At 39.5% G+C, this 26694-nt stretch overlaps 1 protein-coding gene across 1 annotated transcript; it reads left to right on the plus strand.

Annotated features, from left to right (window-relative positions):
- The first annotated feature begins 4786 nt into the window (after positions 1-4786).
- LOC311077270 (uncharacterized protein) lies at positions 4787-9913 on the plus strand. Its single transcript, XM_084139104.1, has 4 exons — positions 4787-4928; positions 6134-6323; positions 6458-6483; positions 6567-9913. The coding sequence occupies exons 1-4, from the start codon at positions 4818-4820 to the stop codon at positions 6654-6656; spliced, it is 417 nt and encodes a 138-aa protein (XP_083995230.1). The 5' UTR covers positions 4787-4817; the 3' UTR covers positions 6657-9913.
- Positions 9914-26694: the final 16781 nt, after the last annotated feature.

A 26694-nucleotide genomic window follows, 5' to 3' on the forward strand; every position in this document is an offset into this window, starting at 1 on the left:
GTTTGGACTGCCTTCCTGTGCTTGACCCTCTGCTTGTGTTTGATTACGATTCTGGATTACGCCTTAAAATAAAGCTGCATTTGGATCTCACGTCCGTGTCTTGGAGCAGTTTCGTGACAAACGCTTGTTTGAGTTTATTTTCATGTTGCACTCACTCTTGATGGACAAAGATGAGTCAGAGTGAGTAAAGAGTGAAAAGAGGAACATGTTCAGGCTAAATTTCAGCAGCACATAACACACAAACACACTCCTGTATGAATCTGTTATGACTGACACAAGCTCTCTGATGATATCGAGAACGATTATAGAAGACATTTTACTGGGTTGTTCTGAAAAATCACCAGTCAGTAAAGATTAGTGTTTCATTACCCATATTCATTGACATTTTAATGAAATAGGTGTTTATTTATGGAACAATAAGAAAATTTCACTCTGAAACTCCCAAGCATTTGCACTAAAGTCCAGCGTGTCTCTCTAGTCTTAAACCTGTGCATGTATGATCTCAGACAAACTCTCTTCCACAAATGTCCTGTCCAGAAGAAGAGGATGATATCTGAGATATTATGAGAGATGAGCATCTGAGCTCTGACTGAACAAACACATGAAGACAGGAGAAGTGGAGCTTTAGAGGTTTAGAGACACACAGTTCAGTGGATCAGTGTCTCTCTCTACTGGAGATATTCAGTATTACAGCAACATATGATCATCATATCACACTTTAGACATGTCTGCTTTACACTTTACTTCACTGCAACTTTTACATATAGTGAGTTCCCGGAGCAAATTTACATTCTGATCAGCCTCAATATTGTGATGAAATTAAAACATTACTAAAAATTTCCTTAGATTAATTATTAGCGCCTATAAAGAGATGAAGAGATGTGGTTTTTATCAGAGAAACTGATTTCACACATTATTAACTAAAGCATAAACATACGTTTTTTTTTGTTCATATAGATAGTCAATGACTGCGTATACTGGTTAATATTAATGTAGCATCATATATCAAATAGATTTATGTTATGAAAAACAAGAAATGCAAGTTTGCAACTGAAACAATGACTAGTTTGTGAATGAATAATAATAAAAAAAAACCTCTTAAGACCATGTCCAAGTTATAATTTACCCCTAAAGAAATAAATAATAAAAAAGATTAATATGTTGCATTATAAAATGAAGCCTGTAAGGATAAAGGGTTTTTCTTGCATTTACTTTTTTTTGAACACTCATCACAATATATAAAACATAATAATTTATTTTTACATTTTAAAACATTTTTGCATTATACTGATATTTACTGTACTATATTTAGAAAAAAAACATGCTTTTTTTTTACTGTGAAAACATGGCAAATTTGTCTTATCCATTATATTAAGAATGTAATTTAAATGATTTTGTGCCAAAGCGATAATAAATGATCCTCAGTTTAGCTCACAGAGACTGACTGACCAAAGTACTGAGAAATGTGTTCAAGCGATTGTATAAAAAGTAACTAAAAACTGTAATTCGAGACATGGAAGATGAAAGTGTGTTACTGTGTTTGACCACTAGATGCTGCAACTAGATTTTCACTGCAAACTCAAAAGCTTCAGTTCAGATCAGAGACAGAGGAGAAATATAGACCTGACATGAAGATGAGGAATCTAGTGAATTTAGGAGGCCGGGGAAACACTTTGAACTCTTCATCATGTTGCTGATCAGTGTGTGTGTGTGTGTGTGTGTGTGTGTGTGTGGTGCTTTATCAGATGTCTCTATGTTTATCTCTATGCTGAAAGATCCACTTCACACAATGCTGTTGCTCTGGCCTCTGAATACCTCAGATCTCAGTCTAACTGAGCATCTGTAAGAAGTGCTGGACATCAGGTTTGATCCACAGCTCCACCTCACAACCTGAAGCTCCTGAAGCTCTGTAGGATCTGAGGATCTGCTGCTCACGTCACGGTGACGTCAGTAACTGAATATTCTCCACTTTAATGATAACTTAGAAACACAATCCTACTGTGAGCTACGAGGTTGTTAATCGTCGATAGTATTTGCATTCAATTTAGTTTTGAAATAATTGATGCTGAAACCGCCTGTTCATTGACCCTGATTTATGAAATACTGTCCAAAAATATCCTTCTCATAATGTTTGTATTTAATTTGTTTTAGGGTTTCAAAAGTTTTTCAATGAAGTTTCTAAAGCAAAACGATTATGAAACACAAAGAGTTATTATGGTTTTAGTGTGGTTTGAGTTCATTTGTTACTCAACAGATATTACAAAAACATTTATTTTTAGTTCAGTTCACACAAAACTCTTTTGCATGTAAATCTCAGTTACAGTGTATCTTATAACAGGAAATAAAGCATGAATAACAGGAACTGGAAAATCAAGAGAGTAGCCTATTGTATAACCATTATGAAACTGCTGAGCACAATTACAGTAGGCGTGTCTTTAAGCATGAAAAACATAACAGATCAAAACATTTCTGACCTTTCAACAATTGTTTGGCTGAGACTATAATAGGCAAACCTGTCACGATTTGAGTTTGTTTGTTATGGCTTCAGTTTGTATTTTGATTGGCTCCTGATTTCATTTGTTGTGTTTCCCGCCACTCCTTTGTTATGGTTTCTGATTGTGTCTGTTTCAGTTCAGCTGTGTTAATTCATTTTCTTGTTAGTCTTGTTTCTTTAAGTCTCTGTTAGCCCTTTGTTTTGTCCTGTCTGGTGTCTGTCGTCGTTGCGCTATGTTAGGCTGTTCTGTTTCATGTCAAGAGTGTATTTTCTGAGTGTTTGGTTTCTTTTATGTTCTTTGAAAATAAAGTTTAGCTGCTGCAAGTAGATCCTGCATCCTCTCTGCTTCAACCTGTGTGACAGAAATAGTGCAGACAGTAGCAACGTGCATATTTTTTCATTACATTAATCATATTCAATTTCATATTGTTGTCTGTCTGTATTATGACAAAAATATATGAGCTCAAGATCCATAACATTATCTGAGTGTTTCATAGTAATCATCCAAAAATATTTTGCTATTATTTTTTAGAAAGCATTATGAAAGTCAAGTCCTGCTGCTTCAGCCCAGCAGCTGCTTTCATATTTATGAAAGATTTTAATATTTTATTAAAGGTTTGAACATCCTAGTTTTGGTTTTGTGTACTCATGGGTGTGTAGCTTTTATTGCAAGTCAATTCAACTTTGTAAACCCTGCTTTTTTCTAATGCATTTCATTGTGTTTGATACATTTAGAAACAAAACTGTCAAATTTGAAGTGCATAAGTTCTTACCAGAGGCCCAGAAATCTGTCATGTTTCTTCGGTTAGTAGAAAAGTAAGCGGATGTCTCATATGAAGCAAATTTCCACGATCTCCTAAGAAAATAGATACTTGCATTTATGACTTTATGTTCCATGAATCGTGTTTTCCTTACCATGAAATATGCAGCATGTCATGGCCTGTTCTCTGCATCTGTTCATTGTTCGTGGAAAATGTTGTTGCTGTACAAATAAAGTGCTATAGAAATAACCAGAGGAGTGCGTGACATTTACTCATAAACAGGACTCGGCTTCCAGACAGTGTTGTGAATTTGGCCATTTTCTTTAATTTTATTTCTTTTTTCCCCCCATATATATATGTACTACATATCCCACAATTCCAAGTAAACTACACAACTAAATCTAGTACCCTACATTACCCATACACCCCCTGGTTAAGGTCACTTCCTTCCTTTGTTTCTTTTCATTGGTGAGGTGTGGGTGTTGGAATGGAGACCCGACCATGTCCTTTGAGTCCTTTCCTTAAGATGCGTTAATGACTTAAAACCATCTTGTACATCCAATCCATCCTGTCCATCTGTTAACATCTGTCCATTTACAACGTGTGAATCTGCTCCATGTGAATCCATGAACTTCATGTGAATTACCCAAGACTTAATCATCTTGAACTGAAAATAAAAGAGAGCAAAGGACTGGTATTTGTCTCGTGTTTTAATCAGACACGCCATCAAGTTTCTACAACTCCGATGAACTTTGGCTATATTTAACATCTGATATCCAACAGACAGTGTTGTTTTTATTCTGCATTTTATATCTCAAACACATCCATCCATGAACAATAAAAAGGAAACTTTCTAGAGCAATAATGATGGTTAGCAGTGGTGTAGTCTACGTGATACGCAGGTATATGCTGTATACCCACTAGGAAAGGCCAAGGATTTCTGCATACCCACTTAAAAAAGCCTGAGGATACGCAACAACTATAGTTAGGGATGCACCGATACCAATACTGAGCTCATGTACTCGTACTCATACTCGTAAAAATGCTCTGATACCAACAACTGACACCAGGCAGCGTTTACACTTGTGTCCAGACAAAGAAACATGGAAAATTATACAGAAAGTATAATTTGGATAAAAAAGAAGGCTGTCTATGAAGTAAATGTATCTTATTAGTGGAATATTAAATGAAATATAGAAACAGCTGTGGTGGTGCGCGAGCTGATAAGAGAAAAACGAGCAGTGGATTGAGGGCGCAGCGGCACAGATTCAGGAGCTGAATCCAAATAATAAAATACTGCAGAGACAATATAAAAACGAGAAGCAGAAGGTGATTGTAGTGTAAATAGTGACTGTATAAGAAGCAATTTATGAAATTTGGCCATTCACAATATAGACAATGTCAGTATGTACTTAGGGAACAATACACATTTTTGTGAATTTTTTTATTTTTTATAAAACCATTGTGCAAACAGGAACCAGTCTGTCCAACCTCACACTCCGTGCCAAAAGAGGCGTGAGCTTCTGCATGTCAGTTTGTTTAAAAGGTTATGAATGTAAAGCATGTTGGTCATATTCAGCGCCAACAGTGAAGTGTGGACTATAAATATCACATATCTCAACCTCCAGAGTCACAGTAAGCAGTGGAGATTCTCTCTTTCAGCTCATCTCAAGGTAATTGCACACGTCTATCTAATTTTGAGCTGTGATGTTAGTGACTGTATAGACCCCTTCACGGTCGACGTCACTGGAAAATTCTAAGTTCGCAGTGCGCATGTCGGGGTCAGAAAGTTCATTCCATCCCATTGAATTGCGTGTTAACCAGAGAATTTCTCGTCAAGAAAAAATGCCTACTTGTTGCGTCGTGGACTGTGAAAATCACACCAGTTGTGGAGTCAAGTTTTTCAGGGTTCCTGCAGGATCTCATCCGTTTAAAAAAAAAAATAGACGACATCTGTTCAGATCTATTTTTTTACAGTCTATGGTTCAGATAGATACTGCTATCTGCTAAGTAGCATGACACAGGTCACAATTAATGCAGATATCGAACTTCACCTAACTATTAAACCAGTCTTCAGTTTACAGAAAACATTTGTTTACTTACCAGGGCTTAACTATACCGTTGTTGTCACAATAACTGTCAATAACACTAAACACGAGCATCTTTGATCGTAGCATTGTCCCAGTCTGCCCGTTTATTATATAAAAAAACACACTGGACTTGATTTTTGATGACTGTCGACAACTTTAAAATCTCCACTAGCTATTCTTCAACTCCTCAGCATCCATCTCGACGACTGCAAGCAGATCGCGCGCGCGGTTATGATGCATTTTTAAAAGTGAAAGATCCTGGGAGGGCGTGGCGCATGGGCAAATAAACTGATGTGGATTTTAAATTATTTTATCAACTTGAAATACAGGCATATTTTTGTAGACGTGTTCCTAAAAATATGAATATATTTTTACGTTTGCATGTGATTGTTTTAAACCCGTGTTTAGACCCGTGTTTCCCCCGTGGCCGACCCGACACAGTTGGATATTTTTCACCCGTTTGAGTGAATTTGAACCAAACCCGTGCAGGACTCTAATCAGGCAGACAATCGCCATTAGCTAAAACAAGTTTATTATGGTTCTGTTCCCGTTCCTGTGATGGCAACAGTGCATACCTTTGACACAATATGCCAGTCTATTAGCCGCACCATTTTTCTGACCCCATGCTGCGCGCGCACCCAACCTAGACGTTCGATGTTTACAAACATTGAAGGGGTCTATACAGTATTAAGAATTATAGTGAAACTGAAAGATAAATCTCTATTGTATAAGAATGATCACTAACAAATGTAACATTTTACTCACATTATCTATATTGTTTTCAATAGATGTTTGGAAAAACAAACACATTTAATGCATGGCAGGATTATATCCGGACCATCACAAACTGCAAAAGAAGGACAAAACAAGAAAGAAAGAGAAAAATGTTAAGCAAAGAGAATATGATACAACCGAATCAACCAAAGATTAAAGAGACACTAGTGAGACGGAAAAGCATTAACAGTGGGAAACCCAACTGTGAGTATATTATGATGTTCAATATCAAATATGTATTTTATATTGCAGAGTTCATATTCTGTGTGAATGTGTAAAGTTAATTTAAAACTCATTTCATATGACTTTAATCAGATATTTGTGTTTGTCTTTCTCAGTTTCTAATGATGAGGGCAGATTTGAGGTAAGAGATGGTCTATAAAGAGATTAAATAGAAACTGTGTAGAAATGATGCACAAATCTCATGTCTTTTCTGTTTCTTTTTAGAACGCAGCCGTTCATTTCATCAAACTAGCAACATATTCTTCATTTCTTGACTATACAATGAATGTATTATATCTCTTAAAGCAACACTAAGGAACATTTTTTACCTTAAAATAATGTTTCCAAAATCGTATCAGTGGTTCATCAAGTTGTAACAGGGTGAAAGGCACTTCTGGATTCACTTTGCAGCTCAATATCGGCTATAACCACACTATGCAAGTTTGCCAGATCGGGTCGCGTTTCTGTAGTTCTAATGAGACATAAGAAAACATACTCGGTTACTAACAAAACCTCTGTTCTCTCTAGAGAGGGAACGAGTACTGCGTAATATCTTACTTACGCTATTGGGAAATCTCTTTTCCGCGAGATACTGAAGTTACAGGGGTGCGAGCGCTGCGTCCATGCACATCGTGAATGTACGGGGTGCCAGGGACAAGCCGAACGGCAGGACTGTGTATTGATAAGCCTGGCCCTCGAAGGCGAATCTCAAATGTCACCTGTGACGTGACACTATTTGTATTTGGAAATAGCGTCCTTCAGATCTATCGACATAAACCAGTCTCCTCTGCGAATCTGCGTGAGGATTTTTCTGGTTGTGAGCATTCTGAACTGGTGTTTCACAAGCGCTTTGTTCAGCTGTCTTAGATCTAGTATGGGTCTGAGACCCCTGTCTTTTTCCGGTACCAGAAAATGTCTGCTGTACAGCCCCCCTTTGCTCTGAGCTTGAGATAAAAGCTCTATGGCCCCTTTGCTCAACAGTTTCGCAATTTCGGTTCAAAGTAGATGTGCTACTTCCTTTTCTACCGTACTTTCGATACGCGCCGCCACACAACAGCGGGGCCTCGAGCGAACTGTAGCGAATAGCCTCTTTTTATAATGTTCAGCACCCACTCTGATACCCCGGGAAGCGCTGCCCACGCATGTGCATGAATAGCTAGGGGTTAAATGAGATCTGGGCTCTGGCCGTGACATAGTGGCGGCCGGAGAGCTTTGGTGTGCTGTAACATATCACAGCGGGCAGTCTGCCCGCGCTCAACTCTCTTATGGCGGCTTGCTGAGAGAGAGCGAGCGGGGCGAGCTTCGTGGGGCTTGTCATGTCTGTGAGTGAATGTGGGCGAGGGACATCGGGCACATTTACTACACTGAAAACACCGTCTGCCTGGGCAGATTGAATGTGTGCTGGTTTTGCTTTTACAGAAACCGTGAGATGCAGAATTTAATGCACAATCGACATGGGTCGATTTTATGAGCGCGAGCCCTGCGTGGCGGGCTGTGCTTGTGTGTAGGAATGAGCACTGGGCTGTGGGCATTTTTACTACATTCATAACACCATCGGCTGTGGCCGGAATACCAGGAAATACACCCTTTATGTGATTTATCTGGGTCGCCGTAGAAGCGGCGTTTGTGTGCAGGCAAGCGGGCTGTGGTTCCGGCTTGTTTACTGCAAAATACACTGGAACAGTCACCTTTCCTGGAACTGAACGAGCGAGAAGTTTTGGTGGAAGTCTGGCCACAGCGGGACTTGAACACTGTCGCCTTCCTAGGCGGGCTAGGAAAACTTTTTGTTTTTTTAGAAACGGTGTTTGGCCTCGGCGGGACTAAAAACTCTCTTTCCTCCTTTCGCCGGCGACGCAAGCGAATGGGGCGCGAGGGCGAGGTAGCTTTCTTGTAACGTAAAGAAAACTAGCCCAGTGACCGTCCGTTCTGACATCCCTTGCGAACGGCGCAGTTTGCGCGGCACGAGCAAAGGGAGAGAGAGCGTCATCATATTTTGCTTCGGCGTTTGTTTGCAGGCGTGTATTTTTTCGTATATTTTTTCACGTCTAGATTATTGTAGTGCACTTTATGTTGGTACCTGTCAAACGCACATTGCCCGCTTGCAGCTAGTACAAAATGCTGCTGCAAGGCTGTTGATGAATGCTGGGAAAACAGACCATGTTACTCCTCTTCTATCTGTGTTAGGTTGGCTACCAATACAATTTAGGATACAGTATAAGATTAAAGCACTACATGGAATGGTGCCAGAATACTTGGCTGAGCTCATCAAGCCCTATAGCGCAGGTGTAAGACTAAGATCAGCAAACAAGTTTCTCTTAACCATTCCCCGTGTGCGTCTTAAAATGAAAGGTGATCGTGCTTTCGCTGTTGCTGGTCCTAGATTGTGGAATAATCTACCACTGGATGTTAGATCCTCCTTGAATCTTAATGTTTTTAAGGACCGTTTAAAACCTTATCTGTATTCTTTGGCTTTTTAGCACTTTTGTACATGGATGTTGTATGTCTTGTTTTCCTGTCCTGTTGGTTTTATCGCAATGTACAGCACTTTGGAACTACGGTGGTAGTCTGTAAGGTGCTATATAAATAAATAAATGAACGAACGAATGCGTGCGTGTATTATAACAGGCTCGTTCGCTGCAATATTGATATTTCCAGTGGCCTGAACTTCAGAGGGGACTGAGAAATGTGTGAGAAATGGAGGTTACTCTCTTTTAAAAACACTCTCTTTTCTCCTTTCACCGGTGAGTGACGCGTGAATGGGGTGCAGGGGCGGGGTAGCTTTCTTGTAACGTAAAGAAAACTAGCCCCGGGACCGTCCGCTCCTGACCTCCCTCTCTTGAACAGAGGGAGAGCAGGTATCATCCCCCACAGACGCAGCTTCTTGGTCGATATCCACGACGGAAGCGGCGGCAGACAGCGGCTGCTGTACATCAGGAAGAGACTCTAGCGAAGCAGGTGAAACAGGCAGGCACACCGGCAAGCTATTGCGGGTTGGGGGAGGTTCCGGGACCCGTTGAGCATGGCGCTTTTACGGCGCGGCCCCGCGGCGGGCGGAGGTGCAGGCTCAGAGAAGGATGCCAGGCGAGTCCTCAGAGTCGCCGTAAGCAGTAGCTCGCAGCGAAGGCAGCCGCCGTCAGCGAGCGTGAGAGCTGCGGGATCCTCACCCAGGCAGGAAAAGGGCATCTTGAAAAAGACGGCCGGCTCTTTTAGGCAATGAGAGTGTGTGTTGCGGCGGCGTCATGACGGGGCCTCTCTCGATTGGCTGCTGCAGTTGCCGCAGGGCAGCCAATAGGCACGCGAGTCGTCTTGCCTATCTCTGCGTGCTGCCGCAACGCGTTTTACATTATTCCAGAATTAAGGATAATTTCTGGCTTCAGTATCTCGCAGAAAAGAGATTTCCCCATAGCGTAAGATATTACGCAGTACGAGAGAACCTCTCGTAAGAGAACTACACATTTTTTCCCTTTCATTTCTGTTCTGTATTATTATTATTTTTTTTTAAATTGTGTTTTTTTATTGTGATTTTTGGATGTTTGTACATTGACAATAAAGAATCTAATTATTTCTGTAAATGATGTTCTCACGCGCACACACACACACACACACACACACACACAGTATAAAAAAAAGTTAAGGAAGAGGAAAATAGGATGGATATATATACACACACACACACACATCTCCATCCCATTTTCCGCTTCATTAACATTCTATATTTTTGACAGCAATGTTTTTTTTTGCCTCTGTAATCCAAATCCAAATGTCTTTCAAATACACAATTTAATACAAATAAATAAAAATAAAATACATAATAATAGTTATACAAATAATAACATTGTATTGTTAAGAGTTTGCAGTAGATTTTGGTCAATATGGTTTAGAATATCAATTGTATGAAATAAAGTTAGGGCACTATGATGTATTGTATATTTATTATTTTACAGTTTTCTGAATTGATGAAGCATCTCAAAACCATCACCCACTTTCTCAAAACCGTAAACACAAAACCAAATCTTCAAACTACATTCAGAGAACCTCTGACTCTATTGGCAAAGTCAAACAATTGCCTCAAAACCATTTTATCTGTGCTCAAAATCAGATCATACACACATTTTCACATCTGCATGGATAGAAAAATGGAAAACAGCATCCGATGCATGCATTTACAGATCAACAGATCAGAATAAGTATACTGTAACATTTAACAAATCATCCAATTATGTACAAATGTCAAAACTTACAGTAGAAGTGCATTTACATCGAATTACATTTCACAGAAAAAAGAGAAAAGTTTGGATGAACATTGACTGAGGTTGTTATGCTTCTACCATCAGCTTGCTTTCTGACTGGGTATCAGTTTGTGAAAAGTTTTAAGTAATTAATTAAGTTACTGGGAATAAGTCAATCAAATTATTTCACAGCAACATAGAATATTAATTTAAACAGTTTGAAAATGTATAAAAATATTAGTTCAACTGGGAGAAGAGCACTTTAATAAATACTAAATTATAGAGTATGAAGTACGCATTAAATAGCGAATGCATTTGCGCCATCTGTTCTCCATGGGCTGCTGGTCTGAGAACCAGCCAAGTGTGTGTTCAGGCATGTTGGAACGATGCTATTTGAGGAACTGAAATATACTGAGCCATTGACTGACACACACACACACACACACACACACACACACACACACACTTTACGCTCTGGAGAAGCGTTCACCACAGAAACCTAAAGAGAAATATGAAGAATATGAGAGCAAATCTGTGTCTCCATAATCACTGGTTTATAGTTCAGAGAGGTCAAGGAACTGTTGACATACCATTTATTTGGCCACACACTTTTCCTGTGTGTCCTGTCACACACAGTTTCCTGTTTCCTGTTTAAATGTTTCCAGTTTCCTGTTTCCTGTTTTGTTTCCTGTTTACTGCATGGCTATTGTTCTACAGAAACTGAAAGACTGTTTGTCTGTAAAGCATCATGTGATTCAAAGAGATAATCTGAAAAACACAGTTTCACACAGAGAGACATTGTTTGTCCAAAAGTGAGAACATATTTTATAACTTTTATTAAAATGATTTTGATGGTACTATTATGAATGCCATTTAAAACAATTCTTGATCTTCTTTGAACGATGAATATGAGCAGATGTGTGTTTATCTGCAGTCTCTCTTCATCAAAATAAGTCTGACTTCTTCCCACTCCGTTTCGAGCAATTGATTGATTTATGTTGTTAAAGTGAGGTGAATTTACCTTGAATTTACCCCGTCCTTCGGATGAGACGTTAAACCGAGGCTGACTCTCTGTGGTCATTAAAAATCCCAGGATGTCCTTCGAAAAAGAGTAGGGGTGTAACCCCAGCATCCTGGCCAAATTTGCCCCTTGGCCTCTGTCCATCATGGCCTCCTAATCATCCCCATATATACTGATTGGCTTCATCACTGTCTCCTCTCCACCAGTAAGCTGGTGTGTGGTGGGCGTTCTGGCGCAATATGGCTGCCGTCGCATCATCCAAGTGGAGCTGCACATTGGTGGTGGTTGAGGAGATTCCCCCTTCTATGTAAAGCGCTTTGAGGTCTCAGATAAAGCGCTATATAAATGTAACGAACAAATTATTGTTGTATAGATCGAATCAAATGCTTCTTTATTGCCTTTGTTATGTCACTACATTGCTCGAAATAAAATACAATTTCACTTTCAAAAGTTCAATTTCAATAACAAACAGGCAGATTTGTAATCCTGATCAGAAGATACGTTAGTGAAAAAATCATTCTTAAATAATAAAAACAGTAATTAAACACTATATGGTTTGACATTCTTGATCTAAACACAATATTTCAGAACTCTTTCTGTCTTCGAACTTGATCTAAATATTATCTTTACAACTTATATAACACCTTCTTGACTCTGGTTGTTTGATCAGAATGCAGAAGTCTATAAACAAAATTAGATTAAAAATGCAAAATATTTTTTTATTTGTGAATTGATAACTGAATGCAACGTCCTTGAAATGATCTATGAAGCAGCTTTAAATCAGATGGAATAAAATGACGACAGTTTGTGTCACATTACTGACTGTGAGCAAATGACTCGACATCCTCTGTTGATCTGGCATCTGATTGTGTCTTAAAACAGAAGAACTAGATCAATATTTCCTGTAGATCAGTTATTACTTCAGCTAGACATAATACACAAAACTAACTTTAACAACTGAGTAAATAGTAAACATGGATATTAATAACAGTAAAACAATGAAACACTATATAAAACATATAGCACATAAAATATAAATCTAAAAGATTTACATTTACAATAATTTAGCAGATGCTTTCATCCACTTACAAATGAGAAAATATGACCAGCAATTTGTCACAGAGCCACAATATTCACAGTTTTATACAGTTGTGGAGTCTCCAGTATTTCCTGTAATTCTTGAACTTAGTGAAGCCACAGCTGAAATAGGGAACATTTTCATTATAAAGTTATAACCAGGACTTCATCGCAGTAAAATGTTTACATGGCACAAGCAAACCTCTTCACTCACTCACTTTCACACCATTTTCAGTATTCTCCAATAACTGTGATTATTTTTATTGCTATTTTTCACATTCCCCGAAAGCACTGTTCTGTGTTTCTGGTCAATCACACACAGATCTGTTCACTGGGTCTTTATCTTATCTAGTGTTACCAGCCTCAATCTCTTTTCCATTGACGCACCTAAAAATGTTTCCATTTTGAACCATCATGTCACGCAATCTTGTGAACGTGAACTTGTTTCCCTTTCAAAACAGTTCTTCATCTTTTTGAATTTTGTTTCTGCTTTAGTTTAAGTTACGACAGATTGAGCTGTGTTGTTGTTGTTCCTGCTGTCTCTTTATCCTCCTTTATGATTGGTCCTGCTTGTAACAAGAGGCTGTTGGTGATTGGACCAAAGAAGAGATCCAGACCATAAATGTCCCAGAATTCCTTCAGCTCTCTGACTCTTTCACTGTTTCTCAATATGCATTCTTGTCAGTACTTGTGTTCTTGTGGACTTGTGAAACGTCATCAGTCGCTGCCCAAGTACTGTTCCAATTCAAAGTTCACATCTAGCCAAGTCCAGTTCAGATCCCCGGATGTGTTCTTGATCCGCCCCTTTTACCGAGGATGCATCGAGAGGTGACTTGTGCGGACTTGAGACAGCCAGGTATCCCAGAATGCATCTCACACCAACCAGCAAGCGTCAATAGCAGAGGAGAAACCCCGCGTAATTCAAAAATACTGCTGTAATTGTGTCACGAAATGTAGTTTTAAGAGTTTTTCAGGCGAGAATGAAAGTGTTAGTACACTCAAAAATGAAGATTATGTCAGTAATTACTCACCCTCATGTTGTTCCAACCCCGTAAGACCTTCGTTCATCTTCGGAACACAAATTAAGATATTTTTGATTAAATCTGAGTGCTGGATCACTCCTCCATAGGCTTATGGACATTATAACTTGCTGGCCCAGAAAATGTATTAAAGAGATCGTTAATATAGTCCAAGTGACTCCATTGGCTCAATCTTAAGTTTATAAAGCGACGAGAATACTTTTTGTGCGCAAAAACAAACAAAAATAACAACTTTATTCCACTTTACATTTACTTCTCTCTTGGCCTCGAGTCTTTTCACGTAGTGTTTTTGCGCAGTGCGTCTATGTTGCTTCCTTTTTTTGACTTAAGTGCCGTTCTTTGCTCTTTTCTCAAAGAAAAACCTAACTCCAAGTCCTCCAGAGTCGCGGCCAAAGCCGATTCAAAAGACTGTTCTCCAGCAGCCGCCATTCTTTGTTTTCAAGTAGCAGGGAACCGTCGCAACTCTGTCGTCATCATGTTAAGCCCGCCCCGCCTACTCTATACGCGACGTGATTGGCCTGACCTAATTTAGGCTTTTGCAGCTCGAAAGACAATGGAGAGTTGCTAGACTACCCTGGCTGCAAAATACATTTTGCTGCCGCTAGGGTGCGTCTAGATTTCTAGGCTAGGTATAGACTAGAGTCTCCTGGGAGGGCGTGGGCACAAATAAACTGATGTGGATTTTAAATTATTTTATTAACTTGAAATACGGGCATATGTGCATATATTTTTACATTTGCACGTGATTGTTTTAAACCTGTGTTTAGACCCGTGTTTCCCCCGTGTCCGACCCGACCCGCACCCGTTTGAGCAAAATTTGCAGGTAGGCTACCCGAACCTGCGCAGGACTCTGTCACACAAGTCCACACAGTAAAAATTACATTTGTTGACTCACCATTGCGGTTAATTCTTCAGAAGGAACAGAAGCTCGCGTACAGAGCAGGGTCACTAAAGAGGCGTTTTCATCCGAGAAACGCTATGATTGGTGGGTAGGATATGGAGCAGGCGATACCATAGATATCTATGGGCGATACTACTCGACTGACAGCGACATAACCAATCACAGTGTGACAGGCGCTTCACATATCACCAACTGCAATGATTAATTTTAAATGAATGTAGCCAGAGCGTTAGCCTACTGGCAGTCTGGCACACGTGGGTGCTCGGTATTTTCCGTGGATGCTCGAGCCCCGGAGCACCCATGGTATCGGCGCCTATGCTCCCTAATCAAACACACCTGATTCAAATCATCAGCTCATTATCACATGGGTTAATGAGCTGATGAGTTTAATCAGGTGTGTTTGATTAGGGAGACAAAGAAAACGTGCAGTGTTGGGGGTACTCCAGGACAGGTTTGGGAACAACTGTGTTAGACTGTGATTTCTCAGAGTGCTGTTAGTCACTTAGTGATGGCAAAATGAGGCTTCCTGAACCACTGAGACCTCGCAGCCTATTGCTTCAGCTAAAGGTACATTACTCAAAGCTTCATTCAGCATTGCTCACTAGTGACACCTAGCTACTGTGCCAAGAAATAGCAGACAAATTAATTATTTTGAACCAATGACCTGAGCAGACATTTGTCTATTGCCTGGGTATAAAATAAAATATGTATCTTTCTCTGTCTGAATTTACTTGTGCAGAGACAACTGTCACACACACAGTTAATTAATTATTCATAAATTGTTTGGATAGTGACAGTATGAAAAACAACAGTGACACTGTTGAGTGCAGTGCTTATGTTAGAGGGAGTGTAATAAAGTAAACTGCAAAAGAATAGTCGGGGGTGGAAAAAGTTAAGAATTGTTTCTGGGGGTTATTGTGCAATAAACTGTTACTAGTTTTAGTGCAGTGTTGTACTAATGCGACTGGGTAATTCTTTCAAGTGTATTGCGGTTTAGACGATTCCTCTTCTTGGACAAAGCCTCTCCAGCCACAGAGGATGCAGGGGAACATAAACATGCCAGTGCCAGCTGGTATAAATGAGGACACTGATGCTTTTGTTGAGCCCAGACAGGGGAGGATTTCCTCTTTCTTGCTTTTCAGTGATAATAGGAAAATAATGCAACAAAGTTTGTTTCTGCTGTACAGCAGATCTAGAAGAAAATAGTGTCATAGTCCAGCTGAAGTAAGTTCAGTGATGGTTTATTTAATTACTTATTAAGTAAATATATATATATATATATATATATATATATATATATATATACATATATATATATATATATATATATATATATATATATATATATATATATATATATATATATATATATCCGCTCTGGAGTAAACTGTGATGTCATCGTCCAGCTCAGTTCAGTTCTCATATAATGCTGTCAATGCAGGAGATCAATAATATTGTTGAATATTAAATTAAATGTCTCCAACTAAACAAGACAAAAGCCAAAGGCGACAGGAACCGAATCTCCGTCAGTGACAGAATGGAGAAATCCTCGTGAGAAACCAGACTAAGTCTCTCAATTCTCCTCTGGCCAATGAACCAACAGTGTATGATTATGATTGTGATTCAGGCATTACAGGTCAGAAATCAGATTCAGAACATTAAAATTATTTAATTCAGTTCCATCTGGTTGAAAATCGGATTCATCACGCCGGTATTTCTATAGTACACATTTGGATTTCATGAATACAGTGAATGAATCTAATCTGAATCTGTGTTTTACAGTAATCATTGACGTAATCATGTGTTTTTGCTTTATATACAGAATAGCTACTTAATAAAATGTTTTGGAATGAAAATAACTTTACTGTAACAAATCTGTACAACTGAATAAACCTATTATAAACTTTGTTTTACTTTTTATTGTAGCTTATTGTACTTTTTTGACTGAACAATAGGCTACTGTGTGTATCTGTCATGACTCAGGAAATTACCTGGCCAGTTTTATGATCTTTATTTTCATAAGATTTCTAGGGATTTCCTTCTTTCATAGAAGAGACATTTTTAAATAAAATAAGAGTAACAAGACAGAAGATTTGAACCTTTCTCAGTCCCAGCACCTCATACACAAAGTAAAAGAAACATGTTTACAATAAGCAAGAGATGATGTGTTCAGCGAAAAAATCATTTCAAATTTCAATTGAAGGAGACGTTATCCGAGTGAACGAGACAGAGGGAAGTTAGTGAGTGAAGGGCATGATAATTGTGCACGCTGCACAGACCGATCGGTTTATGACATCAAAGTACGGCAAGAGTGATTAGAGAGCAGACGCTTTGAATGCTTTTGAATCGTACTTGTGGACCTTGATGTCATAAGCCGATCGGTCTGTGCAGCGCCGGTTCAAGACAAGCCTATGAACATGACACAAAACCACGTGACATCTGCAGTGCGAAGAAACTTTGGGTGCTTCTCAATATCCCTCCTCTGCTGCGTTCCAGTCCAGAATTGTCCTGCCCTTCACTCGCTAACTTCCCTCCGCCTCGTTCACTCGGATGTACGTCATTGCCATAGACGTATAAACTGGACACAGCGACCCCATTGGATTCAACGGAGAAAAGTGAAGTCAATTAGAAGCTCTCACTTCCTGATGGCTGAGCGACTGCGCAGACTCAAACTGAGCTTGACGACGTAGATGTGACGTGAGCAACCCGTCTGTCTTCCAGTAGCTGTGCCGAGAGAAATCTGAATCATTCCCTTCCAAAACTCACAGAGACGGAGATCGAACTGTCCATGAGCTAGGAGCAGGAGACACTTTTGCTAAGTATTCTGATTAATTATTTTGTCACTTTGCCTCCACGTCCCCCCCGATCGCCCGTGAGCTTCTCCTCCTGTCCATACAGTAATCTCTCTACTGTGCGACAGAGAGTCGCGTGATTATGACGCAATCGTTAGCCTACTTTTACAAAAACTGCTTCTACGGGGCCATAACGGAAGCTACAAGGTAATGGAGCCTTTTATACATTTTCGTGTTTCTTTAGAAATAAATAATGGACAAATGGAGTCTTTAAACGCCTCAGATGTAAAGTTATTCGCTGTCAAAGTGATGCCAAAATGAATGGGAGTCAATGGGATGCTAACAGCAGGTGATGGTCTGCTAATCAATGGCGGCGCCCGGGGAAGCTTTAAAATAATATGAAACCCTGCCCCCCTGGTCATTGCTTACGTTGCACGAGTGCCCACTACTGGCGGAAACTGTGGCGGACTGAACTGAACGTCCTAAGCCCTTGATCACTTGGATCAGCTGTGGAGTTGATTTATTATTTATTTATTTTTTACCTTTTAAGAATTTAATGCAGCATCCAAATGTTTATAGGTGTGTTTGGGTTGTTTTAAATAAAAAAAAATTAGAATGAATATATCATAGATTTGTTTGCTGTGGTGGTGATTAGACGAGATATGTGGTGACGTCACAATCGTACTGCATTGTGGGACATATAGGTGCCTGAAGTGTACATTTGAAGTAGACTTGCTCCCTTCGGTCAAAATCGAGGGAACGAGGGTCTGTCCATATAAACTTCCCTCGTCCACTTCACGAAGTGGAACGCACTTCAAAATGGCGGCAGGGATTCCCCCGAGGGGAAGTGCTTAGGGAAGTTCGCAAGTGCGTGTCTAAAAGTGGACTGGGACCCAGCCTTCGTCTCCTCCGTCCTCCATCCTATGACCTGGAAACCGATGGAGCTCAGCCATCTTGAAGGACATCACGGGGCCCTCTGCTAAGTCATTTTAAAATTAAAACCGTAAAAAAAAAGTAAAATATCTGATGAATGCATATGTAATAATGGGTCACTTGTTGAGCCAAGTAAGCTTATATGCTAAATAAAACACAAAGAAAAGTTTTTTTTTCATTTTTTGACAAGTTTGTATTGACGAACAAAGAAAACAGTTTGCCAGTCAAGTAAAAATGTTTCATGAACAGGCCAAGTGCGCTCAATCAGTGCCACATTATTTGATTGACATGGGACTATTATATATATTGAACACAAAGTTTGTTTACAACTCCATAGGTAGGCTACAGGTGCTACAAGTAGAGAGAATACTTCTCTCTACTTCCTGCTCAGCTACTGTTCGGACGCTCTTGCTTACTGCTCCGCGCTTTGCTCTATCGCTTTTACATTTTATCTCCTATTTTATTTCCTTTTTTTTATTTCCTTTTATCATCTAATTTTAACTTCAGCAAATCAGCACAGTGATTAGACGACAAAGTTTGGATTACTACAAAAACGCAGAATTCTTTTACCCGACCAGCTTACATTCCGGGAAAGGAAAGCACAACTGCCTCAAGGATAAGAGAAAATGCCTCTTCTGGAATCTACTTGCTGCACCAACTGCCACAGACTTTTACAAAGGATTGCAGTTCTTGAAACAAAGTTACTTACGGGACCACCAAACCAGACGGAGCACACAACAGAGCTTCGTCATGGACACCCTCAGCATACCGGTGAGTCCCATGAAACTAGTGCTCCTCGACAGGTAGAGAAACAAGCCGATCGACTTACTAATCGATGGCACAAACAGGGAGCGAGACCCAAAGGCACTCGAGACATCAGATTGTCACGAGCATCACATATTGCCGCAGTAGCATCCTCTACCCCAGATACAGCTCTGACAAGGATTGCAAACACCGGTCTTCTACCACCGCCTATACATCTTGAGAACAGATTTGAAGTATTAATGGATGTAAATGAGGAATCCCCAAACGTGATGAATGTGATCGAACACAGACTGAATGGGCCAGTAGCTAACACTGATGCTAACTGGCGCTCAAGGTCGAGCAGACAGCGGCACTCAGCTCAGAGCGCAGCCGAGCCCAGGACTCTGATAGTGGGGGACTCCATAATCAGAAACATTAGCAGCAGGGATACAACTATGTGCTGCCTTCCACAAGCAACAACTTCTGATGTAAACAGGGAACTTCAGAACATTCTGATGAAACATAAGACTGCAAATCGACTCATCATTCATGTGGGGAAGAATGATATTCATAAAGAGCAGTCAGAACTCCTTAAGAACTTTTTGAAACACTTAAAAGACTGAAAGTTCAAACATTCATCAGTGGACCACTCCCAGCAAGAGGAACAAACAGGTTTTCACGGTTGCTTGGGCTTAATACATGGCTGCAAAAAAACTGCAATATAAAAGGAGTAAACTTCATTGACAATTTCAATCTTTTCTGGAGTCAGAGACAACTTTTTCATCGGGATGGCCATCACCCAAACAAACTTGGTTCAAGAGTGTTAAAGGACAATATCTACTTCTCCCTCAATCATCCTTCAGCAGTGTGTGCCAATCCACTCAATCTGAACGGCACACACACACCTGGACACAGTATTAATGACCACAGGACTTCACTTCAGCAGCAAAATGGACATGATAACACCACTCCGCCACAACAACCTCTGCTCACGGACACAATCTCAGCTGAGCTCTGCCAACAGAGCTCACCACAGACAGACATATCAGAACTGCTTGAAGATTCATCACCCAAGGACGACTTCCTGGAAAACAGCCAGGGAAGCCAGGACAGCATATCACAACCTCCGATAACACCAGAGCAACAGCCCCTTTCACCAGACACTTTCTCTCTCTCCCCAGCATCGCCACTTCTGTGCTTCTCACAGAAAATGGAAGAACTAGTGCATGCTGGAACCAGACTATCCCACTTTTTTGCTGCAAGCCCCCAGATACCAACCAAAAAAAGACAGGCACCGCAACCACCCAAGCCTGCGGGCCCAGCTCGCCCTCCCCCTCCTCCTGTGAGAGCTCTTCGGCCTCTGCCACAACGCCAGGGCCCACACCCTCCTCCATCTGCTCGAGGTGAACCAAAAACAACTGATACCAGCTCTCAGTGATATGTGTCGGGTCCCCGTTTTGATAACAGTAACTTTCTCAAATGTTTACAGAACAAACGGGAACCCAGTGTGCCTGTATCTTCCTCTATTGCTGTTCTATTACAAGATAGAAAGTCTAAGGCCTTCAATAGCCGTACAGCAAACCTAACTAATCTGGTGCCTATTACACGTCAAACTAATATTGCTGTGGGGAAAAGTAAGACTGTTAAGTTAGCACTCCTTAACATCCGCTCACTTAAAAATAAATCACTTCTAGTCAACGACTTAATAACCACAAACAATCTGGATTTTATGCTTCTGAATGAAACCTGGCTAGAAGACAGCTGCAGTGCAACAATCCTCAATGAAGCAGCCCCTCCTAACTTTACTTTTATGAGTGTCTGCAGAGCTGTTAAGAGAGGTGGGGGTCTAGCTGCTCTTTTTAAAGATATCTATCAATGTAAGCAAATATCATTTGGGAATTACTTGTCTTTTGAATATCTGGGTATTGTGTTAAAAGGTGCTCCACGCATTATACTTATCATTATTTACAGGCCTCCAAAATACTCTCCAGCCTTTGCTGAGGACTTTACAGAACTGTTATCAACAATTACCTCAGAGTTTGACTGTTTTGCCATTGCTGGCGATTTTAACATCCACATAGATAATGCAGAAACCAATATGGCAAAAGAAATCAATACTGTTTTAAAAACTTTTGATCTGACTCAGCATGTACATGGACCCACACACAATCGTGGACACACTCTAGATTTACTTATCAGTAAGGGTCTAAACATTTCATCGATTGTTATTAAGGATGTAGCACTGTCTGATCATTTCTGTATTTTCTTTGATATATTGATCTCTCCTGCCACTGAAGCTAGATCTGTGTCTGTCAAGAAGAGATGCTTAAACGAGAACACTAGTGTACTATTTATGAAGGCTATATCCTTAACACCAAGCATATCTGCAGACTCTGTTGATTTTCTCCTTGATTCCTTTAACTCAAAAGTTAAAACTGTAATTGATGATATTGCTCCTGTTAAAGTCAGGAAGAAGAGTGGCAGACAAAAAGCACCTTGGAGAAACTCAACAGCAGTGCAAAATATGAAAAGACAATGCAGAAAAGTAGAGCGCATGTGGCGGAAGACAAAACTTGTAGTCCATTATAACATCTACAAAGACTGCATCCATGCTTTTAATATGGAACTAGGCAAAGCTAGACAGACTTTCTTCTCAAATATTATAAACAGTAATTTAAACAACACACGCACTCTTTTTGCTACTGTAGAGAGACTGACAAACCCCCCAAGCCAGATTCCCAGTGAAATGCTCTCAGAGAACAAGTGCAGTGAGTTTGCCTCTTACTTCTCTGAGAAAATCAGTAATATCAGAAAGGTGATCAGTACATCCTTGAGTTGCCCTGGGGTTAGACAGACCATCAAACCACCTGAGAAAGTAGTTACTATGTCTGACTTCAAAGAAATTGATGGCAAAATTTTGGAAGAAACCGTACAGCACCTTAAAACATCAACCTGTGCTCTTGACACACTTCCCACATCATTTTTCAAAAGTGTGTTAAACAGTTTAGAAGCAGATCTTCTAGAAGTGGTAAATGTCTCACTTCGCTCTGGGAGTTTTCCAAACTCCCTGAAAACTGCAGTTGTCAAGCCCCTCCTGAAAAAGAACAATCTGGATAAGACCATATTAACCCTCTGGGGTCTGAGGGGTTTTTGGGGTCCTTGAGATGTTCTGACATGCCCTGACATTTGTGCTTTTTTCAGTTGCTTATAAACATATTAATGGCAAAGGTGTAAATTCACTCTATTTAGCACAAACAGGGCTACCATAATATGTGAACAACTTGCATGTACATGTTTGTATTTTTGAGAGAATAATGTTTATGCATGGTTTTTTTAAAAACTAAAAACTAAAGTTTCTGAAATAAGGCCACAAAACACATAGTAAATATGTGTCAATAAGACTTTTGACTAATGGATGTCGTTGCCATGTGTTTTTTCTTCAAAAGTATGTGAAAATTATCCTGCCTAATCATTCACATAACACAATACATTGATTTAAATTTTACAAAACACTTTCTGTCTGGAAAGTCAATATGCGGAGTGGGCGTCAACGATCATGCTTAGTGGTTTGCACCTGGAGACAATGGGGCCGCATACTTAATGAGGCATTCATTCAGGTGTGTCACAAGAAAGAATGCAAGAGCAACAGTTGGAAGCATCTAGTATTGGGCTATAATATGAAAAGGAAAACATGTCTAGTAATTGTGCAGTTAATTCTCATACTGTATTTTCAGTTTTGGAATATTTATCCTCTCCCCAAATTTGTCACTAATAAAACAAAATAAAATATTATTTTAAAGAAAAGGCTTATATTTACCTTTTATTAGTTTGTTTACATCTACCTTGTATTTTTTTTATTTATTAAAAAGGTTACAATTACAACAACAATTCAAGTGTAATATTTATTTGTAAAAACTAAAGTATACATTTATCATACATATTTCAAAGTTAAGGATTCATTACTTGAATATAGCCTAGGCTACATTGGAATAAACACTATAACATATTATTTGATTACTTTATTTTTGACAAAACATACTATATTTAACATATGAGCAAAAATTGTCAAACAAAAGCTTATTTGAGGTGGCAGATATTTTACAGTGAAAATGTATAATCTATTCAAAACTAATCAATGAAATGTTGTCTTTCATATGTCTGTAACATAGTAACTTTCGTTTTTATAATAAGAAATATAAATGTTAATTTGCAGTTTAATACGTTGCTTATACAAATGCATTTTATTTCAACATATTTCACTCGAATTTTACTCAGTTGCCTATAGCAATACAGTTTGCTAAAAGCGAAACATTTACAGACAGAAACGATTCAAATTTAAACCGTCTTTTGCCAGTTGTGGTAAACAGCGGCATCTCTGCCGTTCATTCATTCATTCATGCACAGATACGCGCCGCACTTGAGAATGAAAAAAAAAACTTACTACATTATTCCATAGCCTCGGATCTGTTGCTCCTCGTACATCTAAGGTAAATTTACCATTATAGTATTATTCCTCACAGCGCTGCGAGACTGTGTAAACAAGTACAATGATCTGATGTGTTTCCTCGAGCTGATATGGGGGCGTTCACAGTTTGCAGGATTGCCTCAGACATTTGCGTTTGAATAGCGCGCGCGCTCCGGGGCGGGGTCACATTACATGTGAATGAGATCTAATTAGCTCGACTGGAATCGCTCTCTTTTAATACAGATTTCACAAGCTGAGAATATTTGTTTTTTATATATATTACTTCATTTAAAAGGAGAGAATTCAAGCTTCATGCCTGTGTGTCTGTATGCCTGTTTGACTGAGTATTCGCTGAGTTATGGTTCATTTTCGGACGCGTTTCAGAATGGACTACACTGACAGAGAGGAGGCAGAACTCGCATCATGTTTATTTTTCTTTATTTGGCGAAAAGCACAACACTTTGTTTTTATTGTGAGTGTACACAAAAATAATACACACTTAACAGGATAGATTGATGTATAACACAAGCATATAAGATAAAAATTAATTTTTTTTTTTTTTTTTTTTTTTGCACTCATACGGAAAAAAACGAGCCTATCGCGCCGACCTCAGGGGGTTAAGCAACTATAGGCCGATCTCAAATCTTCCTTTCATAGGCAAGATCGTTGAAAAAGTTGTCTTCAATCAGCTGAACAAATTCTTATGCTCGAATGGATACTTTGACAATTTTCAATCTGGTTTCCGACCGCACCACAGCACAGAGACAGCGCTCATAAAGATAATAAACGATATTCGCTTAAATACTGATTCAGGCAAATTATCAGTGCTGGTACTACTCGACCTCAGTGCTGCATTTGACACTGTCGATCATAACATACTTCTGGACAGGCTGGAAAACTGGGTGGGGCTTTCTGGGATAGTCCTAAAATGGTTCAGGTCATACTTAGATGGGAGAGGTTATTATGTGAGTATAGGAGATCATAAGTCTGAGTGGACATCCATGACATGCGGAGTCCCTCAAGGCTCAATTCTTGCGCCACTCCTGTTCAACCTGTATATGCTCCCAATGAGCCAAATAATGAGAAAGAACCAAATTGCTTACCACAGCTATGCAGACGACACACAGCTCTACTTAGCCCTATCGCCTAACGATTACAGCCCCATTGACTCCCTGTGCCAATGCATTGATGAAGTCAACAGTTGGATGTGTCAAAACTTTCTTCAGTTAAACAAAGACAAAACTGAAGTCATTGCATTTGGAAACAAAGATGAAGTTCTCAAGGTGAACGCATACCTTCACTCTAGGGGTCTAACAACTAAACATCAAGTCAGGAATCTTGGTGTGACACTAGAGTCAGACCTTAGTTTCAGTAGTCATGTCAAAGCAATAACTAAATCAGCATACTATCATCTAAAAAATATTGCAAGAATTAGATGCTTTGTTTCCAGACAAGACTTAGAGAAACTTGTGCATGCTTTCATCACCAGCAGGGTGGATTATTGTAATGGACTCCTCACTGGCCTTCCCAAAAAGACCATAAGACAGTGTCAGCTCATACAGAACGCTGCCGCCAGGATTCTGAGCAGAACCTGAAAATATGAACATATCACACCAGTCCTCAGGTCTTTACACTGGCTCCCAGTTAGATTTAGGATTGATTTTAAAGTATCATTACTAGTATATAAATCATTCAATGGCCTAGGACCTCAATACATTGCAGATATGCTCACTGAATATAAACCCAACAGATCACTCAGATCACTAGGATCATATCAGCTAGAAATACCAAGGGTTCACTCTAAGCATGGCGAGTCTGCTTTTAGCTATTATGCTGGAACAGCTTCCAGAGGAGATCAGACGTGCTCCTACAATAGTCACATTCAAATCCAGACTCAAAACACTTCTGTTTAGCTATGCATTTACTGAATGAGCACTGTGCCAATGTTCGTCCGACTGTTTGTACTGTACTGTATTTTATTTTAATTTTTTTCTAAACTGTTTTAATTATTCTTATTTTTTTTTTTTTTTTTCTTCTATGTAAAGCACTTTGAATTGCCATTGTGTATGAAATGTGCTATATAAATAAACTTGCCTTGCCTTGCCTTGCCTTACATGAAAACTTAACTGGGATGAAAACTTTAAGAAAAACAACTGGTTTATAACATTCTGAGTGAGTGACTTATTCATAACTAACATATAAATGTTTTAAGATGATTTTTTTCTTACCATTTTGTTGTCTGCTTAACGATCCTCCAGAACAAATAAATCTAACAGTCTTGAGTTGTGGATGATGATGATGATGATAAGTACGATGTGAGAGGAGCACACGATGCTACCACACTTTTCCTACTATCTCGTTCTTCTCGTTCTCTTCTTTTTAATGTGCCCCATTTATATTTTCTCTCCATTTTTGTAACTATTCGTAACTATTCTCTACATTATACATTCGCACCTCATGCCTGACTGTTACGTTTCATAACAAGAGCTGGATTATCTCAACATTAGCTAATGCAGTAATTAGGTTTTTTCAGCTGATAATCTGCAATATGTTACTTTGCCAGGGCCCCGTTCCTGTCCAGTGACGCAAGATCGGCGGGGTTTGAGGGGCCCCTAATTGGCACGGGGCCCTGGGGCGGCCGCACCCAAGCAATCTCCATTACTGCAATTCTCTAACTGCACCGCGAGGAGTCGAGGATCCAGGAGGCTTCCTGAGGAGTCATGAGCGAGGATACACGGGTGTAAGAGTTTTATCGACTAAACCTGACGCACGTATCAATTCTCCTCCCCCTTCACATCGGTCACAATCATTTTAATTTATACTTTACCTTTGCAGTTTAAATAAACCACACAACACACATATTTCAATAGGGTATCTTTTTTATTATTATTTATTATGAATTTCTTAAATAACCAAACTGATACAACATACGGTAAGTCCAAAGGCAAAAATAACACGTAAAAGTCTTCACCCGAAATTCACCCGCCCTATAACTATGGGCTGTCATTCTAATATAGCTAAGGTCAAACTTTGGACGTATCCTCGTCCTTTATTAGCATAAACTTACAGAAAAAAATATATTCAAAATACCCTTTTGACCTTTCACTAGTTTAGCACATTTTCTAGCTCTGAGGCGAACAATGTTCACAGT

This window comes from Abramis brama (genome assembly GCF_963993115.1).
Source record: "Abramis brama genome assembly, contig: SCAFFOLD_47, whole genome shotgun sequence".
Classification (NCBI taxonomy): domain Eukaryota; kingdom Metazoa; phylum Chordata; class Actinopteri; order Cypriniformes; family Leuciscidae; genus Abramis; species Abramis brama.

Bases quoted from the DNA above. Each gene is read 5' to 3' on its own strand.
- LOC311077270 (XM_084139104.1), top strand. From the start codon at position 4,818: ATGTTGGTCATATTCAGCGCCAACAGTGAAGTGTGGACTATAAATATC. The intron at 4,929-6,133 runs GTAATTGCACAC...TGTTTTCAATAG, and splicing joins CTCTTTCAGCTCATCTCAAG to ATGTTTGGAAAAACAAACAC. The intron at 6,484-6,566 runs GTAAGAGATGGT...GTTTCTTTTTAG, and splicing joins ATGATGAGGGCAGATTTGAG to AACGCAGCCGTTCATTTCAT.